We start from the raw sequence: 15,698 nt of genomic DNA, 5'->3' as shown, positions 1-15,698 counted from the left end.
TACCTACCTACTTTAAGAGCAGGGCTCAGAGCAATGAGCGCATAGTGATATCAGGGGACTTTCCTAATGCTGACTTTTCATTTTTCCCATTTATTTAGCAGAGAGAGATTTTAACTGAACTGTTGGAAGGTCACAAGATACAGGTCCTTCTCAAAATATTAGCATATTGTGATAAAGTTCATTATTTTCCATAATGTCATGATGAAAATGTAACATTCATATATTTTAGATTCATTGCACACTAACTGAAATATTTCAGGTCTTTTATTGTCTTAATACGGATGATTTTGGCATATAGCTCATGAAAACCCAAAATTCTTATCTCACAAAATTAGCATATTTCATCCGACCAATAAAAGAAAAGTGTTTTTAATACAAAAAACGTCAACCTTCAAATAATCATGTACAGTTATGCACTCAATACTTGGTCGGGAATCCTTTGGCAGAAATGACTGCTTCAATGTGGCGTGGCATGGAGGCAATCAGCCTGTGGCACTGCTGAGGTCTTATGGAGGCCCAGGATGCTTCGATAGCGGCCTTTAGCTCATCCAGAGTGTAAGGGTCTTGAGTCTCTCAATGTTCTCTTCACAATATCCCACAGATTCTCTATGGGGTTCAGGTCAGGAGAGTTGGCAGGCCAATTGAGCACAGTGATACCATGGTCAGTAAACCATTTACCAGTGGTTTTGGCACTGTGAGCAGGTGCCAGGTCGTGCTGAAAAATGAAATCTTCATCTCCATAAAGCTTTTCAGCAGATGGAAGCATGAAGTGCTCCAAAATCTCCTGATAGCTAGCTGCATTGACCCTGCCCTTGATAAAACACAGTGGACCAACACCAGCAGCTGACACGGCACCCCAGACCATCACTGACTGTGGGTACTTGACACTGGACTTCTGGCATTTTGGCATTTCCTTCTCCCCAGTCTTCCTCCAGACTCTGGCACCTTGATTTCCGAATGACATGCAGAATTGGCTTTCATCCAAAAAAAGTACTTTGGACCACTGAGCAACAGTCCAGTGCTGCTTCTCTGTAGCCCAGGTGAGGCGTTTCTGCCGCTGTTTCTGGTTCAAAAGTGGCTTGACCTGGAGAATGCGGCACCTGTAGCCCATTTCCTGCACACACCTGTGCACGGTGGCTCTGGATGTTTCTACTCCAGACTCAGTCCACTGCTTCCGCAGGTCCCCCAAGGTCTGGAATCGGCCCTTCTCCAAAATCTTCCTCAGGGTCCGGTCACCTCTTCTCGTTGTGCAGCGTTTTCTGCCACACTTTTTCCTCCCACAGACTTCCCACTGAGGTGCCTTGATGCAGCACTCTGGGAACAGCCTATTCGTTCAGAAATTTCTTTCTGTGTCTTACCCTCTTGCTTGAGGGTGTCAATAGTGGCCTTCTGGACAGCAGTCAGGTCGGCAGTCTTACCCATGATTGGGGTTTTGAGTGATGAACCAGGCTGGGAGTTTTAAAGGCCTCAGGAATCTTTTGCAGGTGTTTAGAGTTAACTTGTTGATTCAGATGATTAGGTTCATAGCTCATTTAGAGACCCTTTTAATGATATGCTAATTTTGTGAGATAGGAATTTTGGGTTTTCATGAGCTGTATGCCAAAATCATCCGTATTAAGACAATAAAAGACCTGAAATATTTCAGTTAGTGTGCAATGAATCTAAAATATATGAATGTTAAATTTTCATCATGACATTATGGAAAATAATGAACTTTATCACAATATGCTAATATTTTGAGAAGGACCTGTATTGTTGGTTTAGCTGTTTGTAATCAGTACCGTTCAGACGGCATGTTTAATAAAACATATTTAGGCAAAAAATAAATCCTGTTCACATTAATCACTGAAGGACAGGTTGGTAAAGATTTGACAAAAATATGGAAATATGCTGCTGTATTATTTGATGGATGCACAAATAGGTTGCAAATCAAGCAACTTCAGTCTGTGCAAAAGGACATTCTGATGCAAAATGGTACCATGTGACTTGTTTACATAAAGTGTTAGCAAAAATAGAAGACAAGTCAAGGGGCTAATTTACAAGTTAACATGTTACCAGATAATAGGATTATTAATGCTCAGACAATTCTGTATGAATTAAATTGATCTTTGTGTGTGACTTCAGTCACTGTGATGAGATGCTTGTTGAAAATAGCGCGAACCTACCAATACAACACGGTTCTCTCAAAGCTGTTTTTCCGTATGAAGTTGCAGGTTAAAAAAGTTTAATGTTTTTGTGATGTACAGTAACAGGATAGATGTTTTAATACATATTTATAATTATTTCCACCATAAACAGTTGTGGGAGATTGGGTTTTATCTCCAGTGGGAATGTCTCTTCAAGAACAAAAATCCTTCAGCTTTATAAACAAAGTATAAAAGTAACTATTAACGATATATAAACTGAATGTCTAGTTTTGTTTGGTTTTGTTTTTATTTAAACTGTGTCAAATGTCATCCTTAATGTCATTCTTCTCCATAATAAACTTGAATAAATCAATAACTCATGCTATGTACTGCGACTGCTTTTTAAAAGTAGTTACCACACTCACTGGTTTATTTCTAAACAGAAAAGTGAATGCAGAAAACTCAGTGTTTGTCAAGTACTGTCATGTGATTCAGATATCTTTGCAGACTTTTCTACGATCAGAAGGTCTGGTTTTGTTTGGGAATAAAATAAGTAAAATTGCAGGGGGGGTTATAACCTAAACCAGTCATCATCCTGTGAAAGGTGGGGTACTGCTGCCAGTCACTCACAGGGCCTGTACAGAGACCCACAATTATGCATCCTGAAATTCAATCCTTAACATACAGTCTGTGATTAACTTCATACATGTGTCTTGACTGTTGGAGGAGAATGGAGTACCAAGCTAAAAAAAAACATAGGAAGGACAAACAAACAGATTAGCCCACATGGCTGAACTGGAGGGCATCTTGCTGTCAGGCACCTAACCACTGTTCAGTAATCATCCCCTCCTAAAGAAAGAAACAGTTTTATATAAAATATGTGTTTTACTCATTCCTGGATGGGATTTGTCCACATAGGAACTAGGGCGCATGTACGAGTTAAGTCATGTTAATCCTGGAACGGGCACCCGTCATTATTGAACTGCTAACTTTGTCAGTGTTCCCAAGTAACATCAACACCATCCGAAAAATGTTTTGTCTTCTTATTTCAGCAAAATGCCTCCACCAAAGAAAATACTTAACAGCAGGACTTACTTTAAGCTATTTTGTATGTTTAGGAGCTGCAATGCAGAAGCACAAACACAGAAAGTAGAGGATAGAATAGCTATATCAGCCACATCCAAAATTCATAGACACTCAAGTTCTGTCTAACAGAAATTTAAGCTTTCAAGAAATGTGGTTCAGGGACTTTCCTTGGCTTTATTATGATGCAGTACAGTAGGGAGTTTTGTGTTTTTATTGCAAGGCAATTTACCAGAACAAACTTTCACCATTTGCAGTAAAATCAGAGCCCAGCTTTATCACTTCCCGATTTCAAAATTGGAAAAAAGCCATCGAAACATTTAAAGCACATGTAATTCTTTTCTCTGGGACTGCACAGTTGTCCAGTGTTTGGCAAATCAACAAGCAGACAAAAGGCACTGTCTGGGAAAAAATTGTTCAATCAAATATTTGGCATGGCAGGGACAAGCCTTGAGAGGGCATAAGGATGATAACAGTAATTTGTATCAACTCTTGAAAGACAAAGTTGAGGATTACGTCCTTTTAGCCAATTGGTTGCAGAGGTCCGAAAAAGACTACATGAGTCCACAGATCCAGAATGAAATCTTGTCTACCATGAGCAACAGTATTGTGAGTGGAATAGCTGATACAATTAGACATCTACCAGTTCTTCAATATGCAGTTATTATGGATGGAACACAAGACAACACATTTCTGGGCAAGAACAAGAAAGTCATGTTGACAGTGACCTGAGCTTGCAGGAGATGACTTGTGGTGCCTTAAATACAGCATCTACTGCTAATGGCCTGTCAGAGCAGTTTAGGAAAGGGAAAACAGTTTTGGGTCTCATTCTTGCCTCACTGGTGATTTTTGAGCTTGAATGCCTGAACGTCTATTTCCAGAAGAGAACTGAAACCATTGCTGGCATGAGGACTGCTGTTGAAATTGTTCAGACCTCTTGCAAGGCCAAAAGAGATGAGGACATTTTCAATACTCTGTTTGAAGAGGCAACAGCTGTGGTTCAGTCTTTTGGCGTTAAGCCCATTGCCATTCCACGGACCACAACACCGGAGCTAAGGCTCACCAGCCTAACTGTGCCCAGGACCACTACAGAGCTGAGTTTTTTAAAGTCTTGGATATATTAGATGCACAGCTTTCTGAGCTATTTAATCAGAAGGACTTGCTGACTTTGCAAAAGTTTACAAGATACACTTCTAATTAGAAAGATTCATGCCGCAGTCATTGAGAAATGGCCAGAGCTGAACATAGAGTTACTTTCAGTGCAGCTTTCTATGTGTCGCCTGAACTACTTTCTTAGCAACAGCGCAGAAGCGGCAGGTATCATTGATGGTTGGAGAGGTGCGAGGACTATTTGGGCAAGTGAAAACCCTTGTCAGGATGCTTTTGGTAGTCCCTGTTTCACCCTCTGAGGCAGAGAGGTTTTAGTGCCCTCTGCAGGCTCAAAACTTGACTGTCATGTCCATCAGGATAAACTTTGATTACTGGACAGTAAGTCAATTTGCTAGCAATGTATGGCTTCAAATGAGAGGAGGAAAAACGTTTTGGCCCTTTTGCTTAGACCAATGTTTTTCAGTGTTTTTTTGTGTGCAAATCATTGAATGCAGGGTAGCATAGTGCAACAGCACACTGAGTTGTCAGTGAGGCACTAACCTTTTCTTTAGGAGGTAACACATTTATTTATTTTTGCTGGCCAAACTGTTGCACTAATCTACATGGAGTTTTTGGAGAAGAACAAAGCTTGTTTATTAGACATTATTTTTATTGGCCAAACTGTGTTGTGTTTCAGACTGTTCAAACAATTTTACTAGCTGTTTTTACTTTAGGTTTTCATAAGAAGCATAACATTGAGGAGTATAATCATAAATTTTACAATTAAAACATTGTTTTTTCATTTATGTTAAAAGCAAATAATTGTTTTTCCAGATTACTCATGTTTTTTTTATATCAGAAAGTTGTTACCTAAAGAACCAGTTGAACTGCCAGTCAGTCTACATAAATGCATTTTTGACCAATTAAACATGTTAATCCATTTATGGATCTGTACGGATCTCCTCCCCTACCCCAAAGTTTAACTCAATCCTACACCCTTGTTCATCCACACAAAAAGAATCACTGAAATGTAGCTGCTTCCAAATATGATTTATACACCTTCAATTATTATTATTATTATTATTATTATTATTATTATTATTATTATTATTATTAATTACAAACATCTCACAAAAACTGAAAGTGTGATGCCAGGTCAAACAAAGATCAGTTCTCTCTGGCTTGCACAGTTTTGTAAGATGATTAAATAAGAGCAATATATATATACAGTTTTGTTACAGCTATACATTAAATTGAATTAGGTTGGGTTTCCCTCTTGACAAGTACGTGTCTCTAACTGATTGGTTATTCGCAGCAGTTCATATGCCGCTCCGGGGCGGCGGTAAAGCGCCTGAAAGAACGTTACCACCACCATTCAAGCGAAAAGAAGAAGAGAGGCGAAGCGCGAACATGGCAGCAGAGGAAAGTGTAAACGTCGACCTGGTCAATGTCGAGAAGGTTGTTAACCGCTGGATAGTGGACTACTACTTTTCTCTGGCGGTGGAGTTCTTCAAAACTCATCAATATGCGGACTTCTGTGTTTCTAGGGCCATACTGGACGGTAAGGACCCAGCACACTAAACTAGCTAAACTTGGCTAGCTTCTCATGTCTGTAGTAACTTTGGCGTCCAAAAAAACTGAAATAACTGGATACTTATTAACCATCACAGACCTTTAACAAGCCATTACAAGGTGTGTTTTATTGATCTCAATATTTTAGGAGAGGCTTGCGTCCTTTACTACGGTGAACGACAGGTGCAAACGCGCAAGAAACACATTAATGATGAAAACTCCATATTTCATGAGTGATGCAAACTCCAAAACACACAAAAACAAAAAAAAAAATGCAACAGCAAGACAATGGAAAAGTAAATGCTGCAAACACAGAAAATGGACAGAGGCAAAAGGAAAAAAATGCTGCAAATACGAAAACAGCAAGTTAAAATACGAGCAGTCCACCAAGCCATATGGAAAGGCATTAACTGGATTGCCCAGATTAAACTTGGAAGGAAGAAAGAAAATGTACTTTTTCCTTCATGTCTTTCTAAACAAGTGGTCATAATATTTGACAATATTATAGAACAGCAGCAAATGTACGTCGGTAATATCACTGATCGACTCCCCCTAGTGGTTCCTTTTTGTGGAGCGAGTTTGCAGCTTTTCTTAACTTGTTTTTGCTATTTTCGCATTTGCAGAATTGTTAATTTTGCTTCTGTCTATTTTCTGTGGTTGCTGCGGTTTTCTGTTGCATTGTTTTTATTTTGTGATTGTGTATTTCGGAGTTTGCGTTATTCATGTATTTGCTGCGCGTTTGCACCTGTCGGCCACCGTACTTTTAGCGTCGCAGACGTTAAGCAAAATAACATAATCAGCTTGGTTGATATTGTGGGTTCAGGAAGGCCTTGCAGAGTTGTGTTGGCATAGACGTGGATTCCAGCCTCCAGCTATCCTGGTACAACAAAATCAGTCAGAAGTCAATGATGGATGCAGATTTCTGAGTATATATTTTGTTTTCTCCTTAGAAATCATTAAACGTCCAATAGAACCCATTGATGATATGGCCATTAAGGTCAGGGTGTTGCAGTTCCTTTCACGCATAAATGAAGGCGAAAAACTAAGTGAGTTCATTTTCCCATTCTGTTATTAACACAATTGCATATATGTTAAAAGACGTGTGAAGATCAACTTATGATTTTCTCCCAGTTTAAAATATGTAATTGATTCAATGCACTGATCATTTCTCTTTGAGCCACAGTTCAGCATTAATCCCACTTTTAGTCCTACGGTTATAGTGACCAGGCCTTGCAGTTATTGTTAATTCTGTTCCTCAGATGTGGAGTTTGGTCCCGAACATTCAAAAACTCCTCTGGAATCAGCCCTACATTTGCTGGAAAGCATGAGGACAGATTTCCAAATTCCCCAAAAGGATTTTGACTATGCATCCACATTACTGAAAGAGATGGTAAGTATTTTTTTCATACACTTACGTTTGTGTACTGGTTTAGATTTTATATCTATCAACACAAAGGCACCAAACACCCGTCTTTGCAAAGTCAGAGGCTGTAGAATAAATTTTTAAAGAGGCCGCTACGTGTGATTGACAAGTCCAACAAATTGTCCAACTGAAGATATTACCAGCATTATCAGAACATTTAAGATAAATGTATAGTCGACTAAGAAATGTACTTTGCCTGTTCTGTAAATTAAAAATATGAAAGGAGAAGGGTATCTTGAATACAAAAGGGCGATTTGGACCTAACAATTTTTTTATTTTTTTTTTCCTTTTTGTCTTTAGATCCTGGGAATTTTCATAAAGAATGGAAAATTTAATAAAGCAAATAATGCACTCATTCTGTACTTTCCCAAACCAGGGAATTGCAAGGTGAGTCCTCCTAATCAATGTTGAACATGCTTCCTATTTGCAACTGTCTTTCTGTCCAATTTGGCAAATTCACAAACCAATTAGGCAGATTAAATGGTGTTTAATTGTCTACAAAATCTAGAAAAGCCAATGCATACACATCTGAATCTCCAACCTTGTAATTGATGTTCTTTTATTCCATTTATGTGAATAATAGTAGACAGATTTTCCATTACAGTAGATATTCTTGAGCAGACAGACTGTGCATGTCTAAAATAAGCATTAATATGAACTATGGCTTCACTATTTGGGGAGAATGCAGTTGTAATATTATTGTTGAATATTGTGACGATGACGGGTTGTGATTTGCCCATATTTTCCTCATTCTTTTCTTTATTTGTTGTTCTCATAAGCCCTATTATCTCGACCACAAAATTTTGTATTAGGTTTGTGCACAAAGAGCAGAAACCCATTCAGTTCTCTGAAATTACGGTCATAATAAATTTGGGTAACATTGAAAATAATATTATTGAGTTTATTGGTGTAACTTAATTTGCTAAGTGATATAACACATAATACAGATTAATTACACACAGACACACAAGCCCTTATTGCTGTTAATTATGATGATTTTGTGAAATCGAATCATTATTTGAAAGAGGTCAGTCGCAGTCTGTAAGGTCACTGATTCTGTTAAAGATGAGGGAGCCTTATTTAAAAAGGTGACTGCAAATCTTGCTCATGCTGGTGAAGTGCATTCTCTGAAAATCTGAGTGAAATCCAAATTTCCTCCTCAGCTTACTAAACATACAAGTAGTACATGCTGTATTGTTAGGATTGTTATTTTTTATATTTTCTCCATTGTTTGTTCAATGAGAGCATTAATAGATTCAAAAATGGGATTAAATGCAGTGATGAAAATCAAACTTCCCTTATGTAACTGGTGTCCTGAAGAATCCTAATTCAACATATAATTTTTAAGAGCAGGACTTGTGTTTGTGGCACTACGGTTACTGTGATATGCAGTCACAGCCACATAATTACCTAAACAAGACTGAAAATAAAAATTTTTATCATTACTTTTATCGTTACCACAACAGTACGGTTACCTGTGGGTACTGTAACAATTACCGAACTTGTATGGGAAGCAAAGCTATCTGCAAGGAGATCCTGCGAAGATTGCTTCTTGCACTGTGGTGTCAGCTTGATATCTCACACAGAAGGGATCATTGATCAATTTGAATACATTGAAATCCTCAAAGAGGTCATGCTGTCTTTATGCTTAAGAGAATATGCCTTTTGTAGGTGGTGTTTCAATATGACAAGAACACCCAAACACATCAGCAGGCAAGCAACAACAAGAGTAGAATGTAGTTGGGAAATGTAGTTCAGTCGTCCTGGGTTTGAGTACCAGAAACTGTGGTTATAGAGCTAAATATTAGTTCAGTTATTCACAGAAAACCTAAATCTTCCAGAATTTTTCCATTTGTTCAGTAAGTGTTTGAGATTATAAAGAAAAGACAGACACTGCCATGTTTGAACAGCTTTATTTCCCCTTCTGTAGATTGGTAACAACTTCTCTTTAAGTTTTGCTTTGGGACAGAGGTGCTGTGTCCTAAATGCATTTGCATCCACCGAAATAAAAGATATTTTAAGATTTTGGAAGAAATGGAACGTCCAAGTTGCTTTTGGGTTGTTGCCTCTGTTTCTTCTGTAAACACACAGTATTTATGATTAGAAGAGAGAAGGTACCCTGAGGTTTAACTTTAGTTGAGCACCGTCTCATTAATGTCAATGTCTTTTTTTTATATAGCACATTTAGTACAGATGCCTGTCCAAAGTGCTGTAAACAACAAACAATATAAATATTTAAAATAACAAACAACATCCAAAAATAATAATAATAATAAAAAAAATTAAATACTAAGAAAAACTAAAAATAATAAGATCATAAAAGAATCTGCTCAGCTTGAGTTAAAGGCCATTGTAAACAGGTGGGTTTTTAACAACGACTTAGAAAAGAGACAGGGCTGTTCTAATATTCAATGGAAGACTGTTCCAGAGTCTCGGCGAAGTCGCAGGAAATGCTCGTTCGAACTGGAATGTGGACCGACAGAAGCTTGGAAAGATAGAGGGGAGCTAACCCATTCAAACATTTAAAAACAATAAACAAAATCTTAAAAGAAATCCTGTAGCTGACTTTTTCTGAGTTTTAGAGTCATTTAGCTTTAGGCAATTTTGTGACATCCAGTCCTTCACTTCCACAAGACATTCAAACAGAGTTTGCACATTGCCTGAATTTAAAGGAAGATAAATGTGTAGATCATCTGCAAAACAATGAAATGAATTGTCATACTTTCTAGAAATTGACCCAAGGGCCAGCATATACAAAATAAACAATAAAGGGCCCAAAATAGGACCCTGCGGCACTCCACAACTGAATGAGGCAACATCAGAGGTATAGGGACCAAGATGCACAGAAGACCGACCTTCCAGATATGATTTAAACCAATGTGAAGCAGTACCTTTAATGCCAACATGGTAACTTCCTTTGCAATCAGCTATTAAACTTAAAGCTCCTTATCATTTGTGAACAGAGGTAGATGGACATCAACTTCACAGTGCCTGCGAATCTAAGCAGTTTTCACCTAATTTTGGTCCGTTTTTATGTCAACATCTGATTCTCCTTAGAGGGCCATATTCATGCATCTCATCGATCAGGGGAGCAACACGCACGAGCTCATCAACCAAATCAACTTTCCACAGTTTAAGAAGAAGATGCTGGATTTTTGCCAGAAGCTCTGCCTCTTTACTGTCCCATTTCTTCAAAAGGTGTGAACACCGTGAATTAAGCTCAATAAATTGTCTTTTAGGTGTTTTGTTTTGAAGATGAAAAAATAACAAGTATTTATTAACATAGAAATGAGACATTGTCATTTAAAGTCAAATGAACACGTTTGTGGACTTTGAAATACAAAAGTATTTATATATGCAGTCAATCTTTAAAAAATCAAATAAAAAAATATTTGTATTTGATTGTAGGCTGTACATTTATTATTGTGTATGTGTGTGCTAAACAGGCAGCAAAAACCCTTCTTGAGCAAAGAATTGAGGAGCAACAAGATGGAGCAGGTAGGATTGATGAGCAAGATGAACCCGGTCCGTCCTCCAGCCTACAAATAAACACCGTCCAGTTCAGATCAGAGTAAGGCTCCTCTCTCTCAGACGTTACCAGTTCCATCACAGGTCATATGTTCTCAATATCAAACGTTTTGTAATAAAGTTTGCGATTTTGCAATTAGCAGTGTATATATGATCAGGGTTCCTACAGTCTTGAAGTATTTTTCATGTCCGAATATGGTGTAATCTGTATATTTACAGATTGAATTCCCCGTCTCATTCTCAACATGACAAATATCTGGATTTCTAAAAATCTGTTCCAACCAAAATTGTGCTATTGTGATGTTTTTAAATAAAAGATGGACATCAAATTTTTTTAATCTTTTCATCCGTCTGTCAATGCATTCATTCATCCATCCATACATGCATCTTTTTGTCCGACTGCTCTTCCTTACAGTCTGTGGTTTTTAAAGCCTGTGCTCTAAATTTGACTGAGAAGTTTTGTAGGAGTCCTGTACTGTGGTTTTCAGACTGTCAGCAGCATTTTTTAGTTCTCTCTCATATCTTTCAGAATGTACCCTTTTATCCAGAAGATCAGACTTTCGGTAACCTACGAAGCCCTGGCTGAGGGTTTGGAAGAAAAAACATTTTCTGCAGTGGAGGAAGAGGTGGAGGTAGAAGCCCAGGAAAATGAGTGCATTTGCATGCAGCACTCAGTTGATCCCATCAGAGGCACTAATCAGAGGTCAAAACAAGAAGCACTGTTTCAGAGAGACTCATGCAGCCCTATGGAAGCTTCCCCAGCAGACCAGCCACCACAGACAGACGCAGAACCTCGAGCACAGTCGGGGTCGTGCTCAAAGACACTCTACACTGTGGCCCGGTTGGTGGTGGAACCAGACAGCCAGCCGTGCTCCCAGTGCACAACAGCTGCAGAGGAGATGGAAACTGAGAGAAGAACAGAAAAGCCTCCACGGACGCCATCTCCATCATCATCTAAAGAGGAAAACAGCCTGCAGTGCCCAGTTACAGACAAAGAAGTTGTGATACCCACAAGAAAGCTCCCCAGGCGATGCAACAGAACAGTGAGCAGGTTGGTTAAATACCAAAAAACAATACCTTTGGTTAGTTGCCACTTTTAACATTAATTCTCCAATAGGTCTGCCTTCTGTTCTTTCTGCAAGGACTGTGTTGTTCAGTGGGTGCATTAAAAAAAACTTGTTTTGCAGAGCTTCAACTAGTTTTGCTGAATTCTCTTCAGACAGTGAGGAGGAATCCCTTCACACTACTACAAATAAGGAACTGGACAAAAAGCTCCATGACCAGTCAAAGAAATCATTGAGCAAGTAAGTCCAAATGAACAGTATCACCTCACACTAACCTGGCTTTAGGAAATCCCAAAGATGCAATTATGTGGACTTTTGGTACTATTACAATTTTGCAGTGTTGACTAATCTTACTCTAGATTATAAATTGATTAGAATATATATCGACAATAGCATTTGAGTAAAATAGAACATGTATTTTATGGATTTATTACACACACCAGGGAACATTTTTATTGTTTCTTTCTGATCATTTTGATGATTGTGGTTTATAGCTAATGAAAACCCAAAACTCAGTTTCTTCAAAAATCTGAACAATAGATCTAAAAACTATTATCAATACAGAAAAGTTTGGTTATGGCCTGCAAGGCCATGGGGAAAGCAAACACACCTTTACACCCTCCACAAAGGGGGAAGTTACAAATGTTCATGCTAAAGAAGCTGACTGTTCAAAATCCTGTATGGAAGGTTGAGTGGAAGGAAAAAGTGTGTTAGAATAATGTGCACAGCCAAGAGGAATACCACCAGCTTTGAGAGAGTTTTGAAGCAAAGCCTATTTTAGTTTTGTGGAAGATTCACACGGTGCGGACTGCTTAAAGAACCGCCACACATGAACATACTTTTTAGTATACAGACATTTCTGTATTGTTCTTTGTTTTTGTTTGTGTATTTATTAAAACAATTTTCAGGTTTTCATCATCCGTAAGACATATTCATCAAAGTGAAAAAATGTATCACTCTGTGTGTGTAATCAGTTTGTTCTGAATGAACTTATTGATTCTGATTTATTGAGAAAACCAATTCCTTATTTAAAAAACATGTGTATACTTTCATGATAGAAACTCCAACAAATCCAGAGCGTCATCAGAAAGCGAGGAGGAGCAACAGGAGCACTTGAACCTCTTCAAAACTCCAGTGAAGAGACCTCACAAACAGCCATCCAGGGGTTCTCCAAAATGGTGAGTGGAATAGTATTTTACATCTTTTAATTGAGTCTAAAATTTTGGTTGACTCGTAGGTCTGTATGGCAAACCTTTACATCCTTTTTACCCAGTGGCCCAAGCAGTGTAGAAGATATTTGTTTAACAGACTCTTCGTTGGACTGCTCCCCTGATGCGTCCTCTCATCACCCTATCCCTCAGAAGAGCTCTACTCCTCACAAAACTGCTCAAAGCAAGGCTGGCCCCAATAAAGAAGTGTTAGTACAGAGAACAACACACACTTCAGACAGATTATTGGCTGCTGTTAGTTAACGTGTCTTCATATTTTTCTGGAAGTGTCGAAAGTCACCAAATTTACTATTTATTTGTATTTATATATTAAGAAGGATGTGTTGTCATTGAAACTCTTGAGTTTTGAATGGTTTGGAGTCTTTAGCCTTGTTGTCATTTTGTCGTGCATGTTTTAAATGATAGGAAGTTTCCCTCTTGCCAGCGCCAGAAAATTTCTATAAAAAGGAAACTCTCATGTTTACAGGAAAGAAAGAGCCAAACATGCAACGGAGGTGAAGGAAACATGGATTGATGAAGACTCTTTTTTCCCCTCCGTAAGGAACAGAGGTAATGCTTCCTCAACTATCAGAATCTAATCTGTGTTAATCTGGTTGTGAAAATATTGCTCACAATGCAAACGTCTTTTATTTATGTTTTTAGTTAGAGGATCAAATGAAAGAACAATCTCAAACTCAGGAGCAACAAAGAGGGTAAGCATAACATTGCCTGAGTTTTGCTGTTTTTAGAAATTGAAAAAAGATCAACTCAAAGAATCAGTTATGATTTTAATTCTCATTGTTGTGAAAATGTTATTACAACACATTTTAATATCAGACAAAAGCAAAAAAAAAAAACATTCAAACCAACAAAGCCATTTGCAACTTCAGTATGCATACTGAAGTTGCAAATGCACCTTTGTATATATGTATATTTAAGGACCTAAAGATATATGCATAAATATATCTTATAACGCATTATTAAAAAAAAAAAAATCAGAGAGCAAAGTGTACCGGAGTCAAATTCCTTGTTTGTATGTACGCACTTAGCAATAAAGCTGATTCTGATATGTGGAAAAAGTAATGCCTTCCCCAAATCCCTCACAGTGATTACCCACTTTTTTTATCAAACCCATACCTGATTACTGTCAGATTTGTGCAATCAAGAAATCAGTTAAATAGAACCTGTCTGGCAACATGAAGAAGGTGAAAGTATCATAAGCATCGATGAGGTGATACAAATGTATCTCCTTTTGTAAGAGAGAAATGTGCACAGTTATTTGAGAAATGCATTTAATCCTGTGTAGATCTGCTCAATAACGGAAAAAAATCCAAAATAGTTATTTTGGTCATCAGTGAAAACACGATTATTGACTCATCCAATTTGGAGACGCTGCATTTATTGCACTTACAGAACAAAATAAACTTAATTTTTTTGTTGTTCTTAGCCAAACTGTTCTGTTCTGGTTTTTCCTTTGCCTCTGAATAGTTCGAGTGAATCCAAGTGAATAAATTGTTCCTAATGTTAAAGATATAGAAACAGTGGATGGTGGCATAATAAGAAGGGTGATAGATTATTAGGTGATTCATGTTTGTGATCCTACTTGCCTCCATTTGTTATGTGAATTTAACGGTTGCTTCTGATGGACTGAATTTAACGTTGATTGCTTGGCTTCGTTCCTTTTTAGCCCGTTTTAATTAACCACCTTTGAGCATTTTTTTCACATCTATATAAGCTGCAAAATGCAAGACAAATAGAAAGAATGCCAAGTATATAATGCACTTTTTCATCTTTCTGTGAAACACTATTGTACTTTAATCAAGGCAAACCCACTGTTGACATCCAGTGTTGCAGAAGCATCATTTTTTGCATGATTGCATTTTTGTTAAATCTCACTAAACATCTGTTGACCTTGTGACTGTTCTTTGGTTGACCCAGTCTGTGAAGCTTGATAACACACAAAGACCAACCAAGCATTTAAAGAACTCATTTCAAGCTGTAGAAAAACAGCACAGCTGAAGCAAACTTCTTAATTTAGTAATTTGTATAATCATAAAGAAACAAAGAATAAAACATGTCATTAGTTTTTTAGCTTTTCAGAGCAGCAAAAAACATTGAACAACTTTTATGTTTCAAATGTTGCAGAAGTGGACTGAGAGTGAGACGGAGAAGTTAAAAGAAGGGGTCAAGATGTTCGGAGAGGGAAACTGGAGCAAGATAAAGGCTTATTTCTGCTTTAAAGATCGAACCAATGTGAACCTGAAGGACCGATGGAGGACGATGAAAAAACAAAACTTGGTTTAAGTTTATTTTGTTTAGCTAATTTTCAAAATGGACACTTGTTCTTTACTTAATTCAAAGCTATTTTCAGTTTAGAAAACTGTTAAAAACTGTTCATTAAATCAGAAATGGCTGGTTCAAAGATGAGTTTTCTCTCTAGCAACAAGAAAGTTGTAGCAGGAATTGATTTATTTCTTGTTGACTTGTGGGTCATCCATGCTCAACCAGAACTGTTTTTAAGGACTGTTGGAAAAGACCTGCACACAGCACAGCCTTGTGTTTAAATACATTTTGGTTTCCACATAAAAGCAGCAATTGCATAAAA

At 37.7% G+C, this 15,698-nt stretch overlaps 1 protein-coding gene across 2 annotated transcripts; it reads left to right on the top strand.

The window, feature by feature from the left end:
* Positions 1 to 5,606: 5,606 nt before the first annotated feature.
* terfa (telomeric repeat binding factor a) lies at positions 5,607 to 15,698 on the top strand. 2 transcript variants are annotated; one of them, XM_047362388.1, is made up of 13 exons: positions 5,607 to 5,859; positions 6,821 to 6,916; positions 7,130 to 7,260; positions 7,594 to 7,680; positions 10,351 to 10,491; positions 10,740 to 10,864; positions 11,351 to 11,872; positions 12,009 to 12,125; positions 12,944 to 13,063; positions 13,159 to 13,302; positions 13,581 to 13,663; positions 13,757 to 13,806; positions 15,239 to 15,698. In XM_047362388.1, the coding sequence occupies exons 1-13, from the start codon at positions 5,622 to 5,624 to the stop codon at positions 15,395 to 15,397; spliced, it is 2,013 nt and encodes a 670-aa protein (XP_047218344.1). In that variant the 5' UTR covers positions 5,607 to 5,621; the 3' UTR covers positions 15,398 to 15,698. The 2 variants fall into 2 exon arrangements, with proteins under 2 accessions (XP_047218344.1, XP_047218345.1); XM_047362389.1 differs by lacking the exon at positions 13,159 to 13,302.

Source organism: Girardinichthys multiradiatus, chromosome 4, assembly GCF_021462225.1.
Source record: "Girardinichthys multiradiatus isolate DD_20200921_A chromosome 4, DD_fGirMul_XY1, whole genome shotgun sequence".
In the NCBI taxonomy this organism is placed as follows: Eukaryota; Metazoa; Chordata; class Actinopteri; order Cyprinodontiformes; family Goodeidae; genus Girardinichthys; species Girardinichthys multiradiatus.
The sequence above is the reverse complement of the archived record's forward strand: the minus strand, read 5'-3'. Positions and strand labels throughout refer to the sequence as shown.